Source organism: Chiloscyllium plagiosum, unplaced genomic scaffold (genome assembly GCF_037043375.1).
Source record: "Chiloscyllium plagiosum isolate Xiang-an unplaced genomic scaffold, Cpla_swu_hap1 HiC_scaffold_2, whole genome shotgun sequence".
Taxonomy (NCBI): Eukaryota; Metazoa; Chordata; class Chondrichthyes; order Orectolobiformes; family Hemiscylliidae; genus Chiloscyllium; species Chiloscyllium plagiosum.
The window spans coordinates 28,765,044-28,781,376 of record NW_028270140.1 but is presented as its reverse complement, the minus strand read 5'-3'; the positions used below and the strand labels follow the sequence as shown (position 1 = coordinate 28,781,376).

The following is a 16,333-nucleotide window of genomic DNA, read 5'->3' as shown; positions in this document are numbered from 1 at the left end:
GTCACGTAAGTACCAGGCAAAAGCCATACCTAACGAGAGATATTCTAACCATCACTTTTTGAACTTCAATTACATTACCAACATTGAATCTCCCAGTCAACATCCTCATTATAATTATTGACCAAACATTTAATCAGGAGAAAGTGAGAACTGCAGATGCTGGAGATTAGAGTCAAAAACTGTCGCACTGGAAAAGCACAGCGGGTCAGGCAGCATCCAAGGAGCAGGACAGTTCATGTTTTGGGCATAAGCCCTTCATCAGAAATGTGTGGGGGGGAAAGAGGACTGAAAGATAAATAGCAGGTAGGGGTGGGGTGGGTGGGGCTGGGGGAAGGTATCTGGGAAGGTGATAGGTAGATGCAGATGGGGGTGATGGTGATAGGTCAGAATGGAGCATGGAGCGGATAGGTGGGAAGGAAGATGGACAGGTAGGACAGTTCAAGAGGGTGGTGTCGAGTTGGAGGTTTGGATCTGGGATGAGGTGGAGAGAGGGGAGATGAAGAAATTGGTGAAATCAACATTGATCCCATGTGGTTGGAGGGTCCCAAGGTGGAAGATAAGGCATTCTTCCTCAGGCATCAGGTGGCTAGGATTTGGTGGTGGAGGAGGTCCAGGACTTGCATGTCCTTGGTGGAGTGGAAGAGGGAGTTGAAATGGTTGGCCATAGGATGGTGGGGTTGTTTGGTGTGTGTGTTCCAGAGATGTTCTCTGAAATGTTCTATGAGTTGGTGTCCTGTCTCCCCAATGTAGAGGAGACCACATTGAGAACAACAGACACCGTAGATGAGGCGTTTGGATGTGCAGGAAAATCTCTGCAGGCATATAAAGAGCAGATGAAAGGTTGGGAACTGACATCCCAACTTTCTAACTTGTCAAACCTTCTTCAAAAGCCTCTTCAAAACCCAACAATAGTACTACCTAGAGGGTCAAAAGCATGGGAACATCATAAAATCACCTCACACTCCATCCCAGTCCTGATCTCCACACCCCAAACTCACCTCCACCAAACAGGGTCCCAGGTACTGATCTCTACTCCTTCCCCCTCTTCCTGAGATCTGACATCTCCCTACCTTTCGACCGTGACCCCATGAACCTATCTGTATGTGTATATGTGATCTAAATTGCATCATAATGAGCAATAGCTGGTGTCAGCAAATGCAACCTTTAATTTTACTTTCCTCCACTCCCTCTTCTAGTCTGAGTTCCTCTAGTCGAGAGTGTGAGAAGGCAGCAAGTTCAGAAGCCTATTGTCAGTGTTCACCTCCCCCGAGTATAGCCTTGGTCAGCTTGTCACTGATATTTGGTTACCCTCCCTCCCCCAACTTTGCTGCCTGTTTTGGTGAGCAAAGTTAAAAATCACAGAACACCAAGTTATAGTCCAACAGGTATATTTGGAAGTACTAGCTTTTGGAGCGTTGCTCCTTCATCAGGTAGCTACCTACTAGCTATCTGATGAAGGAGCAGCAGTCTGAAAGCTAGTACTTCCAAAAAAACCTGTTGGACTATAACCTGGTGTTGTATGATTTTTAACTTTGACCACCCCAATCCACATTGGCACCTCCCCATCATGTTTTGGTAAGGGTATGGAATGTTTCCACATTATTATTGACAATTCACACATAACTAAAAATTGAAAATCCCAAGTGTTAACATTAAGGGCAGTTTTATTTATGATTTTCCTTCTTGGAAGGATTCACAAATGGTCAAGCCAAAGCTTGAGATAAAATTTTAACTCACTCCAATCCCAATCACATGCAAATAGTTAAAATTGGGCTCATTATTGTGTTTAATATCTGTCATTCAATAATTAAATAACAGAGCAGAGAGTCAATAGGAAGGCAGAAGTATAATCCAGGGTTCAAATACATCAAGTTAACAGAGATTTTGTGATGTGGAACCTGAATGGATATAATCCTAGTGAGCTACCAGCCTGTAACTGAATCATTTGGCTGTTAATGACCATTTAACATCATCATAACAGGAGAAAGCAAAGTTCACGTTTTATGATCAACAAAAACAATGAGACTGAATTACTGCTGCATCAATCACTGCTAAATGCTAGCTACTTCAAATTTAATTTGATAGAATTAACTGATATATAGCAGGCATCATGGGTGGTGCAGTAGAAATAAATAAGCCATTATTGAGGTAGCAATATGGAATATTCCATGATATTTGATATGGGCTCCCACGTGACACAAACAACTAACAGTTTTCTGATTGGAATCTAACATGAAAACAGATGACAGGATATAGAGTCATAGAGTCAAACAGCACAGAAACAGACCCTTCAGTCCAACTCATCCATGCTGATCCAATTTCCCAAACTGAATCCGTTGCATTTGCTTGCATATGGTCCAGATCACTCTAAATCTTTCCTATCCACGTACCTGTCCAAATGTCTTTTAAATATTGTAATTATATTCTCCTCTACCACTTCCTCTGGCAGTTCATCCCCATATATGCATCATCCTCTGTATGAAGGAGTTGCTTTTCAGGTCCCATTTAAATCTTTCCTCCTTCACTTTAAACCTCTAGTTTTGGACTTCTATACCATTGGTTATTGACCTTGGCTGTTCACCTTAGCTATGCCTCTCGTGATTTTATAAACCTATATAACCCCTTAGCCTCCTATGGTCCAGGGAAAAAAATCCCACTTATCCAGCAACTACTTATTACTCAAATCTTCCAATCTGTAACATCCTCGTAAATCCTTTCTGCATCCTTTCCAGTTTAATAACATCCTTCCTACAGCAGGGCGACCAGAATTGTACACAGTACTTCAAAACTGCTGCAATATGGCATCTCATCTCCTACACTCTGAAGTGAAGGCAAGCATGCCAAATGATTCTTCACCACTTTGTCTACCTCTGATGCCACTTTCAAGGAACTATGTACCTCAACGTGTTGGTCCATAGTTCCCTGGCTTTTCCTTTGCAGCCTTTCTTAAATAGTGGCACACCATGGCTGTGATGATACAAATATCTCTCTTAGGGGCCCGGCAATTTCTTCCCTAGCTTTCCACAATGTCAGGGATATAATGATCAGATCTCAGGGAAGTATCTATCTGAATGTGTTTTAAGACCTCTAGCACCTCCTCTTTTATAATGTGGATCTTTTAAGACATTACTACTTATTCCCCCATGTTTCCTCGCCTCCATGTCTTTCTCCACAGTAGATACTGATGCGAAATATTTGTTTAGTATCTCACCCATCTCCTGTAGTTCCACATACAGATGGCCTCGTTGATCTTTAAGAAGGCCTATTCTCTTCCTACTTACTCTTTTGCCCTAAATATAGATGTAGAATCTCTTTGGATTCTCCCTAACACTAAAAGCCAAAGCTATCTTATATCCCCTTTGTACCCTCCTGATTTCCATCTTTCTTTGAGTTTATTTTTACCTTTTGAGTCCTACAGCACGGAGACAAGCCCTTTGGCCAAACTGCCTATGCCGACCAAAATGTCCATCAACACTTACCCCATTTCTCTGCACTTGGCCCATATCCTTCTAAACCTTTTCTATCCATGTGTTTGTCTAAATGCCCTTTAAATGTTGTTAATGTACCCAACTCAACCACTTCTGCTGGCAGCTCATTCCACATGCGTACCGCCCTCTGTGTAAAAAAAGTTGCCCTCAGGTTCCCTTTTATTCTTTCCCCTCAAACCTTAAACTAATGCCCTTTAGTCCTCGACTCCCCAATACTAGGAAAAAGACTAAGTGCATTCACCCTATCCGTGATTCTCAGGATATTATACACTTCTATAAGTTCCCCTGTCAGTCTCCCACACTCAGAAGAAAAAAGTCCTAGCTCGTCCAACCTCTCCCTATAACTCAGACCCTTGAGACTTGGCTACATTCTTGTAAATTTTTTCTGCACTCTTTCCAGTTTAATAACATCCTTCCTCTAGCAAGGTGACTAAAACTGATCACAATACTCCAAGTGCAGCCTCACCAACATCCTGTACAACTACAACGTAACCTCCCAACTTCTATACTCAGTGCCCTGACTGATGAAGTGTGCCAAAAGCCTTCTTCACTGCCCTGTCTACCTGTGACTCCACTTTCAGAGAACCGTGCACCTGAACTCCAAGGTCCCTCTGATCCATTACACCTCTGAAGGCCCTACCATTCACTATGAAACTCCTACCATGATTTGACTTTCCAAAATGCAAGACCTCACACTTATCTATATTAAACTCCATTTGCCATTTCTCGGCCCACTTCCCCAGGTGATCGAGGTCCTGCTGCAAATTTTAATAATCTTCTTCACTGTCCATGATACCTCGTATTTTAGTGTCATCTGCAAACATATCATGCCTTGTATTCTCACCCAAATCATTGATATAGTTAACAAACAGCAATGGGCCCAGCACTGAACTCTGAGGCACTCAACTAGTCACAGGCCTCCAATACCACGAGCATTCTTCTACTATTACCCTCTTCTTCCTACCATCAAGCTAATTTTGTATCCAATTTATCAGCTTCTTCAGATTCCATGCGATCTAACCTTCCAGAGCGGCCCACCATGTGGAACCTTATCAACGGCCTTACTGAAATCCATATAGACCACATCTACTGCCCCTGCCTTCATTAACCTTCCTGGTCATTTCATCAGAGAACTCCAACAAATTTGTGAGGCATGATCGCCCACGTACAAAGCCATGCTGATTATTCCTAATCAAACACCGTCTTTCCAAATGCATACATATATTATCTCTCAGCATCTTCTCAAGTAACTTACCTACCACAGATGTTATAATTCCCAGGTTTTTCTTTGCATCCCTTCTTGAATAAGAGCACAACATTCGCTGCCCTCGAGTCTCCCGGGACCTCACCCCTGGCTAATGTTGATGCAAAAATATCAGCCAGGGCCCCTGCAAATTCTTCTGTCACCTCTTATGGTGTTCTTGGAGAGATCTAGTCAGGACTAGGACATTTATCCACCTTCATACATTCTAAGACGTCCAACACCTCTACTGTGATATGAACTGTCCCCAAGATATGACCACTAATTTCCTCAAGTTCCCAAGTCTTCATGTCTTTCTCCATGGTAAACACAGAGAACCTCACCCATTTCTTGCAGTTCTTATGTGTACAGGTCCCCTTTGGTCCTAAGGGGTCCTATTCTCTCTCGAATTATTCTTTTTCTGTTAATATACTTAAAGAACCTCTTTTGATTCACCCTAATCTTCTCAGCCAAGATTATCTTGTGCCTCCTTTTCCCCCTTCTGATTTCCTTCTTCAGTGAACTCCTGTATCCTCTATATCCCTCCAGGGATTCCCTTGATCCCAACTGCCTGTTACCTGAGCAATACATCCATTTTTATGGTCAAAGCCTCAATATCTCTTATCATCCAGGGTTCCCTATTCCTGTCAACCTTGCCTTTCACCCTCACAGGAACACATAGACCTTGAACTCTAGCTATCTCACTTTTAAAGACCTCCCACTTGCCAGAAGCCCCTTTGCCTGCAAACATACTACTCCAATTAACCCCTGCAAGCTCCTGTCTTATTTCATCAAAATTCGCCTTGCCCCAATTTAAAACTTGAACCACAACTATTTTAAAATTAATAGAACTATGGTCACTGGTCTCAAAGTGCTTCCCCACTATCACCTTCAACACCTGTCCTGCTCTATTTCCCAAGTGTAGGTCAAGTTTTGCTGATTCCAGAGTAGGACCCTCTGTATGCTGCTTGAAGAAATTTCCCTGAACACACTTAACAAATTCCATCCCATCTAAGTTCTTAACACTCTGGCAGTCCCAGACACTTTGTTAGGAAAATTAAAATCCCCGACAATGACAACCATATTGCTCCTGCAAGTCTCCCCGATCTTAAGTGTACTCTACTCCCCCTACGCCCCTCAAGAGATTGACTTGATCCCACCTCTCCATTCCTAACATATGCCTCCTTTCTTTTCATGACCGGAGTCTCAATATTGAATTGAATTGAGTTGAATTGAATTGAATTTATTGTCACATATACCGAGGCACAGCGAAAAGCTTTGTCTTGCGAGTAATGGGCATCCAGTGTTCCCTACTCCTACCAGCTTTGCCCTTCACTCCAACAGGAACATACTGTCTCTGAACTCCCGTTATCTCACTTTTGAAAGCATCCCACTTGCCAATCATCTTTTTATCTGCTAACAGCCTACACGAACAATTTTTGACATTTGATCCCAGCAAATAATACCATCAAAATTGGCCTTACTCCAATTTAGAACTTTAAGCAAATTCTCAAAGGGGAGTGTGCGTGGGCTCAGGTTATTGTACAAATTGGTACCAACAACAAAGGTAGAAAAAAGGATGAGGTCCTGCAGACTGAATATAGGGAGTTTGGCAGGGAGTTAAAAAGCAGAACCTCAGAGTAGTAATCGCTGGATTACTCCTAGTGCCATGTGCTATTGTGAATAGGAATGGGACGATAGGATAGATAAGTTCGTGGTCAACTGTCAGCCCCCCGGATGTTGATCTAGGGAATTCAATGATGGTAATATTGGAAAACGCAATGCTGACGGTGATTAGAATCTGTATTAACCATAATAATTAGAAGTTATGCTTTATGTAGCAGGGTAAGAGTTGATCTCACAGGAGAGTAGGTTTTTGAAAGCAATTTTATGAGATGTTTAATCTTTTAATAATAAAACATAAATTCTATTCCTGTGATTCTCTACAAGTGAATTCTTATTCAAAGGCAAAGAGAGGTGTCAAGTTAAATGGAGATTAATCCAACCAAATTATTCAGAAATTGAAATAACAGTTATAATATATACTGAAACACCTTGCAGTTCAACCTGAATCCTACTAATGAGCTCTTATTTGCCATACAATAGCAGAACTGGGCAGCATGATGGCTCAGTGGTTAGCACTGCTGCTTCACAGCACCAGGGTCCCAGGTTCGATTCCAGCCTTGGGTGACTGCCTGTGTGAAGTTTGCACATTCTCCCTGTGTCTGCATGGGTTTCCTCTGGGTACTCCACAGTCCAAAGATGTGTAGGTCAGGTGAATTGGCCATGTTAAATTGTCCCATAGTGTTAGGTGCATTAGTCAGAGGGAAAAGGGTCTGGGTGGATTACTCTTCGGAGGATCGGTGTGGACTTGTTGGGCCGAAGGGCCTGTTTCCACACTGTAGGGAATCTAATCTAATCTAAAAACTGGCCAAGGTAGTAAAGAAGACTAGAATAATATAATAAGAGAACAATATCTTTATGGTTTAACCTCAATCAGAGTTTCATTACAAAAGAGTGTCAGCACTGAGAGGGTGCTGCACTACTGGAGGGTCAGCACTGAGAGGATGCTGCACTACTGGAGGGTCAGCACTGAGAGGGTGCTACACTACTGGAGGGTCAGCACTGAGAGAGTGTTGCACTGTCAGAGAGTCAGTACATTCTTCTCAACAGGCAAAATATCAAGGGGGACTGATTGAAACAGACTATGACAGAAAGTCTGGCAGAGTCTGAAGAAGGCTTTCTTGATGTCAGGACTAGCTTGTTAAATTTGTCAATGAAGCTCTGGATGTTGTGAGGAGCTTCTTGATTGGCAACGGTAAGTTGCCAATTGTTGCTGGTTAATAACCTTATAAAGTGCAAATCTTGCCTCATTAGTATGTAGCTTTCTATTCTACCATCCACTGCAAGCAAACTAGACACGAACAATTCTCGACATGGAAGTCAGAGTGGGTATCTGGTAACTCTATTTGTTTGATTCTAAGGATTTCCATGTTGGACACAGGGACCAACAACTTAAGGCCCACTCCATAGGCACTGACCAAATGAACCTCATGTCCAGACATTTGCCAGCCTCTACAGGCCCTGATGGCACACCTCTTATCCATACAAAAGGAGCTTCTTTATCGCTGCACTTCAGGATGTATTAGCAACTAATATTGCAATGCTGCTGCAAGGACACTTTGCAGTCAGGGACCCGCACGCAGCTTGTGGACTGTTTCCAGCTCCATTTCAGGACTCTTTGTTTGCTCTCTCAACATTCATTCAAATTGAGCCCACCCATTCCTAATGTTCATAACCATCTCACCCTGCTTTGTCTGTCCTTGCCTGTTTGTACTTTATTCCTCAGTCAGAGATACCAAGCTCACTGTACCACTGTATTTCCATGCCATTTAGCACAAGAGACACAATAACCACCACCCCTTGATATTCAACGGTATTACCTTCACTGAATCCCCCACTAGGAGAAAGTGAGGACTGCAGATGCTGGAGATCAGAGTTGAGCGTGTGGTGTTGGAAAAGCACAGCAGGTCAGGCAGCATCTGAGGAGCAGCTGAATCAATGTTTTGGGCATAAGCTCTTCATCAAGAATTAATCCCCCTCTGTTAACATCCTTGGGGTTACCATTGACCAGAGACTCAACTGGATTCACCACATAAACACAGTGGCCATAAGAGCAGGTCAGAGACTAGGGATACTGCAGCAAGAAACTCACCTCCTGACACCCCAAAGTCCAGCCACCATCTACAAGGCACAAGTCAGGAGCGTGATGAAATACTTTCCACTTGCCTGGATGAGCAACACTCCAACAACACTCAAGAAGCTTGAAACCATCCAGGACAAAGCAACCCGCTTGAATGACATCACATCTACAAACATTCAATCCCTCCATCACCGGCTCTCAGTAACAGCAGTGTGCACCATCTACAAGATGCACTGCAGAAATTCACCAAATTCCTTGGACAACACCTTCCAAACCCACAACTACTTCCATCTAAAAGTACAAGGGCAGCAAGTATTTGGGAACTCCACCACCTGTAAGTTTCCCTCCAAGCCACTCATCGCCCTGACTTCAAAATATACCGCTGTTCCTTCACAGTCATTGGGTCAAAATTCTAGAATTCCCTCCCTACCCTAATTGTGGGTCAACCCATAGTAAGTGGACTGCAGTGATTCAAAAAGACAGCTCACCACCACTTTCTCAAGGACAAATATGGAAGGGCTATCAATTCTGGCCAGCCAGCGACATCCAAGTCTCAGAAATAAATAATGAAGTTTAAAAAATCACAAAGTTAGGAAGCTTGTCATGGTTGTCAGTGGTCCTTAATCAAATCAAGGGAGACAAGTCTTCAGTCAGGGATCCTGGTGCACTAAGTTAAAGGCAGCCTCCGATACCATCCCAGAGGTTTGGACACAGTCAGGTAATTGCTCAGGTCTTTCAGGGTCAAGTCTTCTCCTTGTAAGGGATGAAGAGCCAAATATTGAACCGCCCACTAGCTATCTTGACTCTTCCTGCCCTATTGCGGGGTGTATTCTTCTAGGAGAGGGAAGGGGACACAGGTATTAAAAGAGATCAAAGTGAGTGGCACAGTTGTTACTGTTAGTGTAGGGATAAAGATGGGGAGGTGCCCCAAGTGAGTGATTGGGTGGAAAACAGGCTATGTAGGGTTGGTAGTGTGAGAGTTGGAGAGAGTAAGAGCAACTGAGGGAAGGTATTGCATACAACCGTGAGAGTGATAGAGCATGAGCTTTGGTGGGAGGTGAGTACAGTAGAGATAAAGCAACTGTGAGGTAACACAATAAAGATGGTGCCACCTACACTGGTGGAGTCAAGCATTCCTACACCACTGTGCATTCCTCCAGATAGCTGACAGCACACTGATATGGGTGGCTCTAGATCCCTGTTCACAAAATAGAGTACCAATTTCCTCTTGTCTGCAAAGTCTAGAGCAAATATCAGGAGCCATCCAGGGCAGCTCCAAAATAAGTGATTTAGATTAGATTACAGTGTGAAACAGGCCCTTCGGCCCAACAAGTCCACACCGACCCGCCGAAGCGAAACCCACCCATACCCCTACATTTACCCCTTACCTAACACTACAGGCAATTTAGTATGGCCAATTCACCTGACCCTGCACATCTTTGTGATGGTGGGATGAAACCGGAGCACCCGGAGGAAACCCACGCAGACACGGGGAGAACGTGCAAACTCCACACAGTCAGTCGCCTAAGGCGGGAATTGAACCTGGGTCTCTAGCGCTGTGAGGCAGCAATGCTAACCACTGTGCCACCGTGCCGCCCACAAGTGCTTGTCTGGGTGTGCGATAGCAACTTAAAGATGGTGTCAACACCAGGGGCACCAGTCCTTTCAAGAATATCCTGACAGTGGCAGGATAGGGTGAGTGGTAGAATGGTACCAGAATTGTCCGTAGGTAGTTAGTGAGGTGAGTATCGTAAGACATGGCAAGAAAATTTGCTAGGCCTCATGGACAGAAACCCTCTGGGAATCTTGACAAGATTGACATTTAGCCAAAGAAAAACAGTCAGCCCTACATTAGACATTAAGAAAAGGCCAAGACATAGAGACAAAATTTGGAAACTTCAGCCTGATATATACACTATCTTTGTCCATCAAATCAGCTCCTTCAACACTTAATCCAGTAGCCAAATGAGAAGGGAATCAATAATTTGAAAGATGTACCATGTAGAGGAATCTTATTTGTTCTGCTTCATTCTAATCTCTATAATGAAGAAATGATTGTGATGTACAGATGCAAACTACCTAGACTATACACATGATATCAGAGCAATTCAGTATCATATGCTTCTTATTTGCTTTACTTGGGTGTTTCTCTGACTTGCATTGATTAACTTACTTGAGAAAACAATCACTTACATTCAGCAAATATCTACTGATGGACAGGACTGAATCATTGGTGAATTTGACAGAAATTGGCTGAAATCACTGAGTGCAATCACCTGTCTTAAATCACCCAATTTCACTTTGTTAAATAAATCATAGCAGCCAAATGCTGCCATGTTTCTTTTCAGAAACCCAAAGACCTTGCGTTTCATTTTGCATTTTGTTTAAACTTTTAAATGTTGTTGCATTGTTCCTTAAGTTTAACATTGTTGGGTCCAGTTATACTGTATATTTATAAAAATAGACTGCACAGTGCAGGGGGTGAGGAGGGCAAGTTTGGGACCACAATCACAATTAGAAAGTAACACTAACACATGAAGTTCAGATGTTATTATACATTAAGAATATTTAACTCTGATGCAAATCTCCAGTTTTATTGCTTATCAGCCAGGAGCACAAACAGGTACTCAAATTCTATAGATATTGAATTGTTAGTTTTTGCATTTCTGTTGCAAGAAGTTAACAAGTAGAGGCCTGTCATTTCCCAAAGATTGAATACAGAATCCCAGGTTCTTCCTGTGTCTTTGGCTAACTCACTTTCAAAAAACAGCTAAGGTTAGACTGCAAATCAGTTTTGGTCTCAGTGAATTGTGGTACAAGCTTTGGGGCTAAATGGCTTCCTTCTGGTCCAATGAAATAAAGCAACGAGAATAAGGAGTAACTACTTTTAATTTAGAACATTATTGATTTTAGGGAATAGATGGAACACCCAATCATTTAATATTAAAATTTCCAGCAAACATTTGTGGCTCAGGCCCTTCATTCTTTCAAACATTCTTAATATATCAACTTGAAACCAGATTAAAACAACTCAATGTCCTTCAAAATAACTTGAGGCAAATGGATCCTGATCATGTGAAGAAGAGATGAGGTAAATAAAAGGTTTGCTGTAAGAGCTGAGTTTAAGGTAGGTCTTAAAAGAAGAAAGGGAGGGCAGAAATACAGACTGATGTGGAGAGCCTTGGAATTGTTTAGTTTGGAGATGATAGTGGACAAAGGGTTCAACAGCAGATGTTAGAAGTATTGCAATGTTGTGGGGATGAAAAAAGGCAAACTTAGATGGAATGAATAGGAGGCTGGAAGGTCAGTTCAGGGTGAGCAGAATAAGAAGGATCTTAGTTGTTGAATGCAAGCCAAGGAAGTAAATGAAACTGACACTGAAGGTGCTGTGTTTTGAGTGGATAAAATTAGTTTAATCTTCCTAGTTGAGAAGTGATGGTTCACCCAGAACTGGATGTCAGAAAACAACTTTGTGAAGCAAAAGGGGGGCATTCAGTATATTAACTACATTATGGAAAGTATGAGGCTTTTTCCCAGGGTAGAGTACTAGGGGACACAGGTTCAAGATGCAGGGTGGGGGAAGTTTAAAAGAGACGTGCAAGGCAGGTTTTTTTCACACAAAGGGTGGTGAGTGCCTGGAGCACGCTGACAGAGGAGAAGCAGACTGATGGAAGCAGATGTAATAGCAGCATTCAAAAAGCACCTCGATGAATACATGACTAGGAAGGCAGTGAGGAATATGGATCCTCTAAGTGAAGACAGTTTTAGAATGGAAAGGCAAAATGTGTCGGCGCAGGCTTGGAGAGCCTAAGAGTCTGCTCCTGAGCTGTACTGTTCTTTGTACATCACATTCACCAATATCTTGCAATGCTAAATGTAGTGATTTGATTACATCAAAAGTGACACTTACCTATTATTAAATAAGACCAAAAATTCTTGAAACAAAAGAAGGATAGAATTGAAAAGAGGTAGAGAAAATGAAAAGGTATACAGATCACATCTTGAGAATATTCCAAAATGCTTGAGTTCACTTAGTTATCCCAATCAGTTTCCATGCAATAAAATCTGGCCATTTAATTTACATTTCTATCAGTTAAAAATTGTAGTCGTGGAATGTTTTCATTTTTGAATACATCCACGTTTAATCTAGCAAGGTGAACGTTTTTGTATGTTCTTCTCAACCCTTCCATTGGGATGTTACAGCTGTTTTGAAGGATGGTATCTCAATCAGAGGAGGCTTAATGGTGGTAAGCACAAGCAACCTGATCGACATAAGTTATTTTTACCTTCTTTAGATATGAATTAATGCTTAATAAACTAATAATGGATCATGCAAAAGATGCTTGAGAGCAGTACATACCAAAGGTTCTAATTCCTTGCGGTCTACAAGGTTAAATTCTGTTACAAAGTAATAAAAGTGCTTATAGCACGTATTAACATGTGCCTCTGCTCCCATGGTGCCAAGCCGATCGAAGTGATGAATGTAAACATGGACGAAGACTCGAAAGAGTCGACACAGAATCTTCTTGCAGATCTGAAGGAAGTTCTTGGGAAAGGGGATTCCTGTGGAAAAAGAATGAAAGGAAAAAGAAACAAATGTACAATGAAACATTTGACCTGTTGGGAGATCGTTCACTCTAAATACAATGTGAGTATGTAAGACTGAATACACTCTAAACTCTTCAGTTTACATCCACAGTTAGTTTCTGAGAAGAGGCCACAAATGCATGTGAATGAAGCGAGGGGCACTCCTGTTCCCCCTGGCTCAGGAGAAAACAGATAATTTTTTCTGTTCCTGACCCCCTGATTCTGATAGTTTTGATTTGCTGGGGAAGCTATCAATGCTCCTTGCTGGGCAATTTAGGAAAATTCACTGATTTTCTCACTTGTCTGCAAAATGCAAACCTTGTGCATCTTTCTCCTTCAGCTAAATAATTTACAGAGAAGTTCACTTTAAACTCAAAATGTGTAGCATGGGGAGAGCGAAAATGCAAAACATTTTACAAAAGTGATTAGTCAACTGATTTTTGAATGAGAACAAGCAAATAGTTTCTTCTCAAGAGAATGGTATAAATGTTAAAGACAACTTTAATCCTTAAAGGGCAACATTGGTCATATAACAGGGTCTCTATAAAAAGATGACCAATGTCACAATAGTTTGAGCAAGCACACACAATTCTGAAAAAGTTCCCATTGTCCTATGAAAACTACACTGTGACGGAAGCAAAAGGTACAAGACTGCTGTGATCTCAATCACTAAGACAAAACACAATCCCTTATATATTTCCACAAAGAGACTGCTCTCCTAGAAGGTTGAACCAACCGAAACCTTTCCAGAGAACTCAACAATATGAGTCGAGCTCTTAGAATTGCGAAACTCTGATGCACAATTAAATGATTATCCTCTAAGAGTGTGGGGTGCAGCAGTATTACGGAATTGTCCATCATCAGTTGGTAAATAATGAAGGAAACAAGAGACCGAGCATGAGCCTTTCAGCAACCTAAAGGGAAAAAAAAAATCAATATTTGTAAATTACCACTTATTGTGGTCTCTTGGGATAAACTGCAGGGAGTAAGAGACTGTCACCAATCGCATGCAGGGTTCTTTCATGGGATTCTGATCACAGTCTAGTTCTCAGCAACCTGTCAGGCCACAGAAACAATTATGCTTCACTGACAAACTCATTTGCCTAATTTAAGGTTTGTTGCATGACCGCTTGATGACCCTAGCTGCAAGCACTGTTTCACTTTGTTAATGGCAATTTGTGTCATATTTAGGGTCGTCGTGTCTTTGTCAGCATTAAGGACATTAATTAAATCCATTATGAACAATGGGCATACTTTTTATTTAGATTTAATAGATGTGCCTTATTCAACAAATATATGTACTAGTTATTATTTTCTAAGTAATCAATGTTGGATTGACATTTTAAAAAAAACTGGGCTCTTCAATAATGATTGGTATCAAGTGATTTTGGTTTTGGCCCTACCCTTTGCAACTGGATCCTCAATTTTCTGACCCACAGACTGCAATCAGTTAGGATAGGTAACTGCACCTCCTCCATAATAACATTCAACACCGGAACTCCCTAAAGATGTGTCCTCAGCCCCCTGCTGTACACCCACAACTGAGTTGCCAAATTCCGAATGAACACCATCTACAAGTTTGCTAATGACACCACTGGAGTAGAATGAATATCTAACAATGATAAGTCAAAATATAGAAGGGAGATAGCAGGCTTGGTGACGTGGTGTAATGACAACAACCTCTCTCTCAATGTTGGTAAAACTAAACAACTGATCATTGACTTCAGAAAGAAAGGAGGAGAACACTCCTCCATCTACATCAGCAGAGCACAGATTGAGAGGGTGGAGAGCGTCAAGCTCCTTGGAGTGATGATAACCGGCAACCTGTCCTGGATTTTCCATGTGGACACGATGGTCAAGAAGGCACAATAATGCCTCTTCTTCCTCAGGCGGCTCAGGAAATGTGGCATGTCCATAAGGACCCTCACCGACTTCTATAGATGTACCACTGAGAGCATACTGTCTGGGTGCACTACCGCCAGGTACGGCAACAGCTCTGTCCAGGACCGTAATAAACTGCAGAAGGTGGTGTGCACAGCCCAGACCATCACAGAAGCCAATCTTCCATCCATGGATTCCATTTACACAGCTCACTGCCATGGAAAGTCTGCCAACATCAACAAAGGCCCACCGGACCCTGGTAATAATGGCCTACGATCTCATCCATTAGGCAGTACATACCAGAAGCTTGAACGCATGCATTAGCAGCTTCAGGAACAGTTTCTTCCCGGCCATTATTAGACTGATGAGTGGACTCTATAGCCTCAAATAATGCTGACCTTGCTAACACTGATCTCACTAGTGCACACTCTGTGCAATGTAACCTGTGTGCCTCTGTCTAAGTCTTTTTTATCTATACATTCTTGCTTACTATGACCTGCCTGTACCGCTAATAAACAAAGCTTTTCACTGTACTTCATTACAGATGACAATAAATCAATCAATCAATTATTCAGATACCCATCATTTAGAAAGACTATGTCCATTCAACATCCAACATTTTTGCCACTACAACAAAATCCTACACTTAATAAAATGTTCCACAAAAGCTCGTGGAGTTGAAAAGGTTGACAAAGAATTAATTTACAAGCGAGAATCTCCGGCAGAGTTCTGGCAGTGACTGTTCAGGCATTTTTGTTGTCCATTTCCTACACATCTGCTCTCCCTCCCTCCCAGGACCATGATATTGTTCCTCTTGTCTTCATTTCTGAGCACATCAGCCTGTGCAATCAATGGATGATCCTCTGTCATTTCCACCACCACCAAAAACATATTTACGTTCCCTTACAGCATTCCAAAAGAAATATTCCTTCTCTGACATCCTGATTGACTGTTCAATCACTACCATAAGACGATAAGATATGACAGCAGAAATAGGCCATTTGGCCCATTGAGTCTGCCCCATCATTCAATCATGGCTGATACAATTCTCAACACCATTCTCCTGCATTCTCTCCGTAACCTTTGATCCCCTTACTAATCAAGAACCCATCCATCTCTATATTAAATACGCTCAATGCCTTGGCTTCCACAGCCTTCTAAAGCAAAGAGTTCCACAGATTCACCATCCTCTGGCTGAAGAAATTCCTCCTCATCTCAGTTCTAAAGGGTCATTCCTTTACTTTGAGGTTGTGCCTTCTCTGGTTCTGGTCTCTCCTACTCGTGGAAACATCTTCTCCACACTCTATCTAGGCCTCTCAATATTTTGTAAGTTTCAATTAGATCCCTCTTCATCCTTCAAAATTCCTAGTACAGACCCAGAGTCCTCAAGTGCTCCTCGTTGACAAGCACTTAACTCCTGGGATAATTCTTGTG

The 16,333-nt window shown here is 42.1% G+C and overlaps 1 protein-coding gene across 12 annotated transcripts in view; it reads right to left on the bottom strand.

Annotated features, from left to right (window-relative positions):
- Window positions 1-16,333, bottom strand: part of LOC122563516 (MOB kinase activator 3B) — a 168,088-nt gene that overhangs the window by 19,107 nt on the left and 132,648 nt on the right. For all 12 annotated transcript variants that reach the window (XM_087995498.1, XM_043717337.2, XM_043717374.2 and 9 more), the window contains one exon: window positions 12,792-12,994. In XM_087995498.1, coding sequence (XP_087851624.1) covers window positions 12,792-12,994 — 203 coding nt within the window. The remainder of the gene's footprint in view (window positions 1-12,791; window positions 12,995-16,333) is intronic.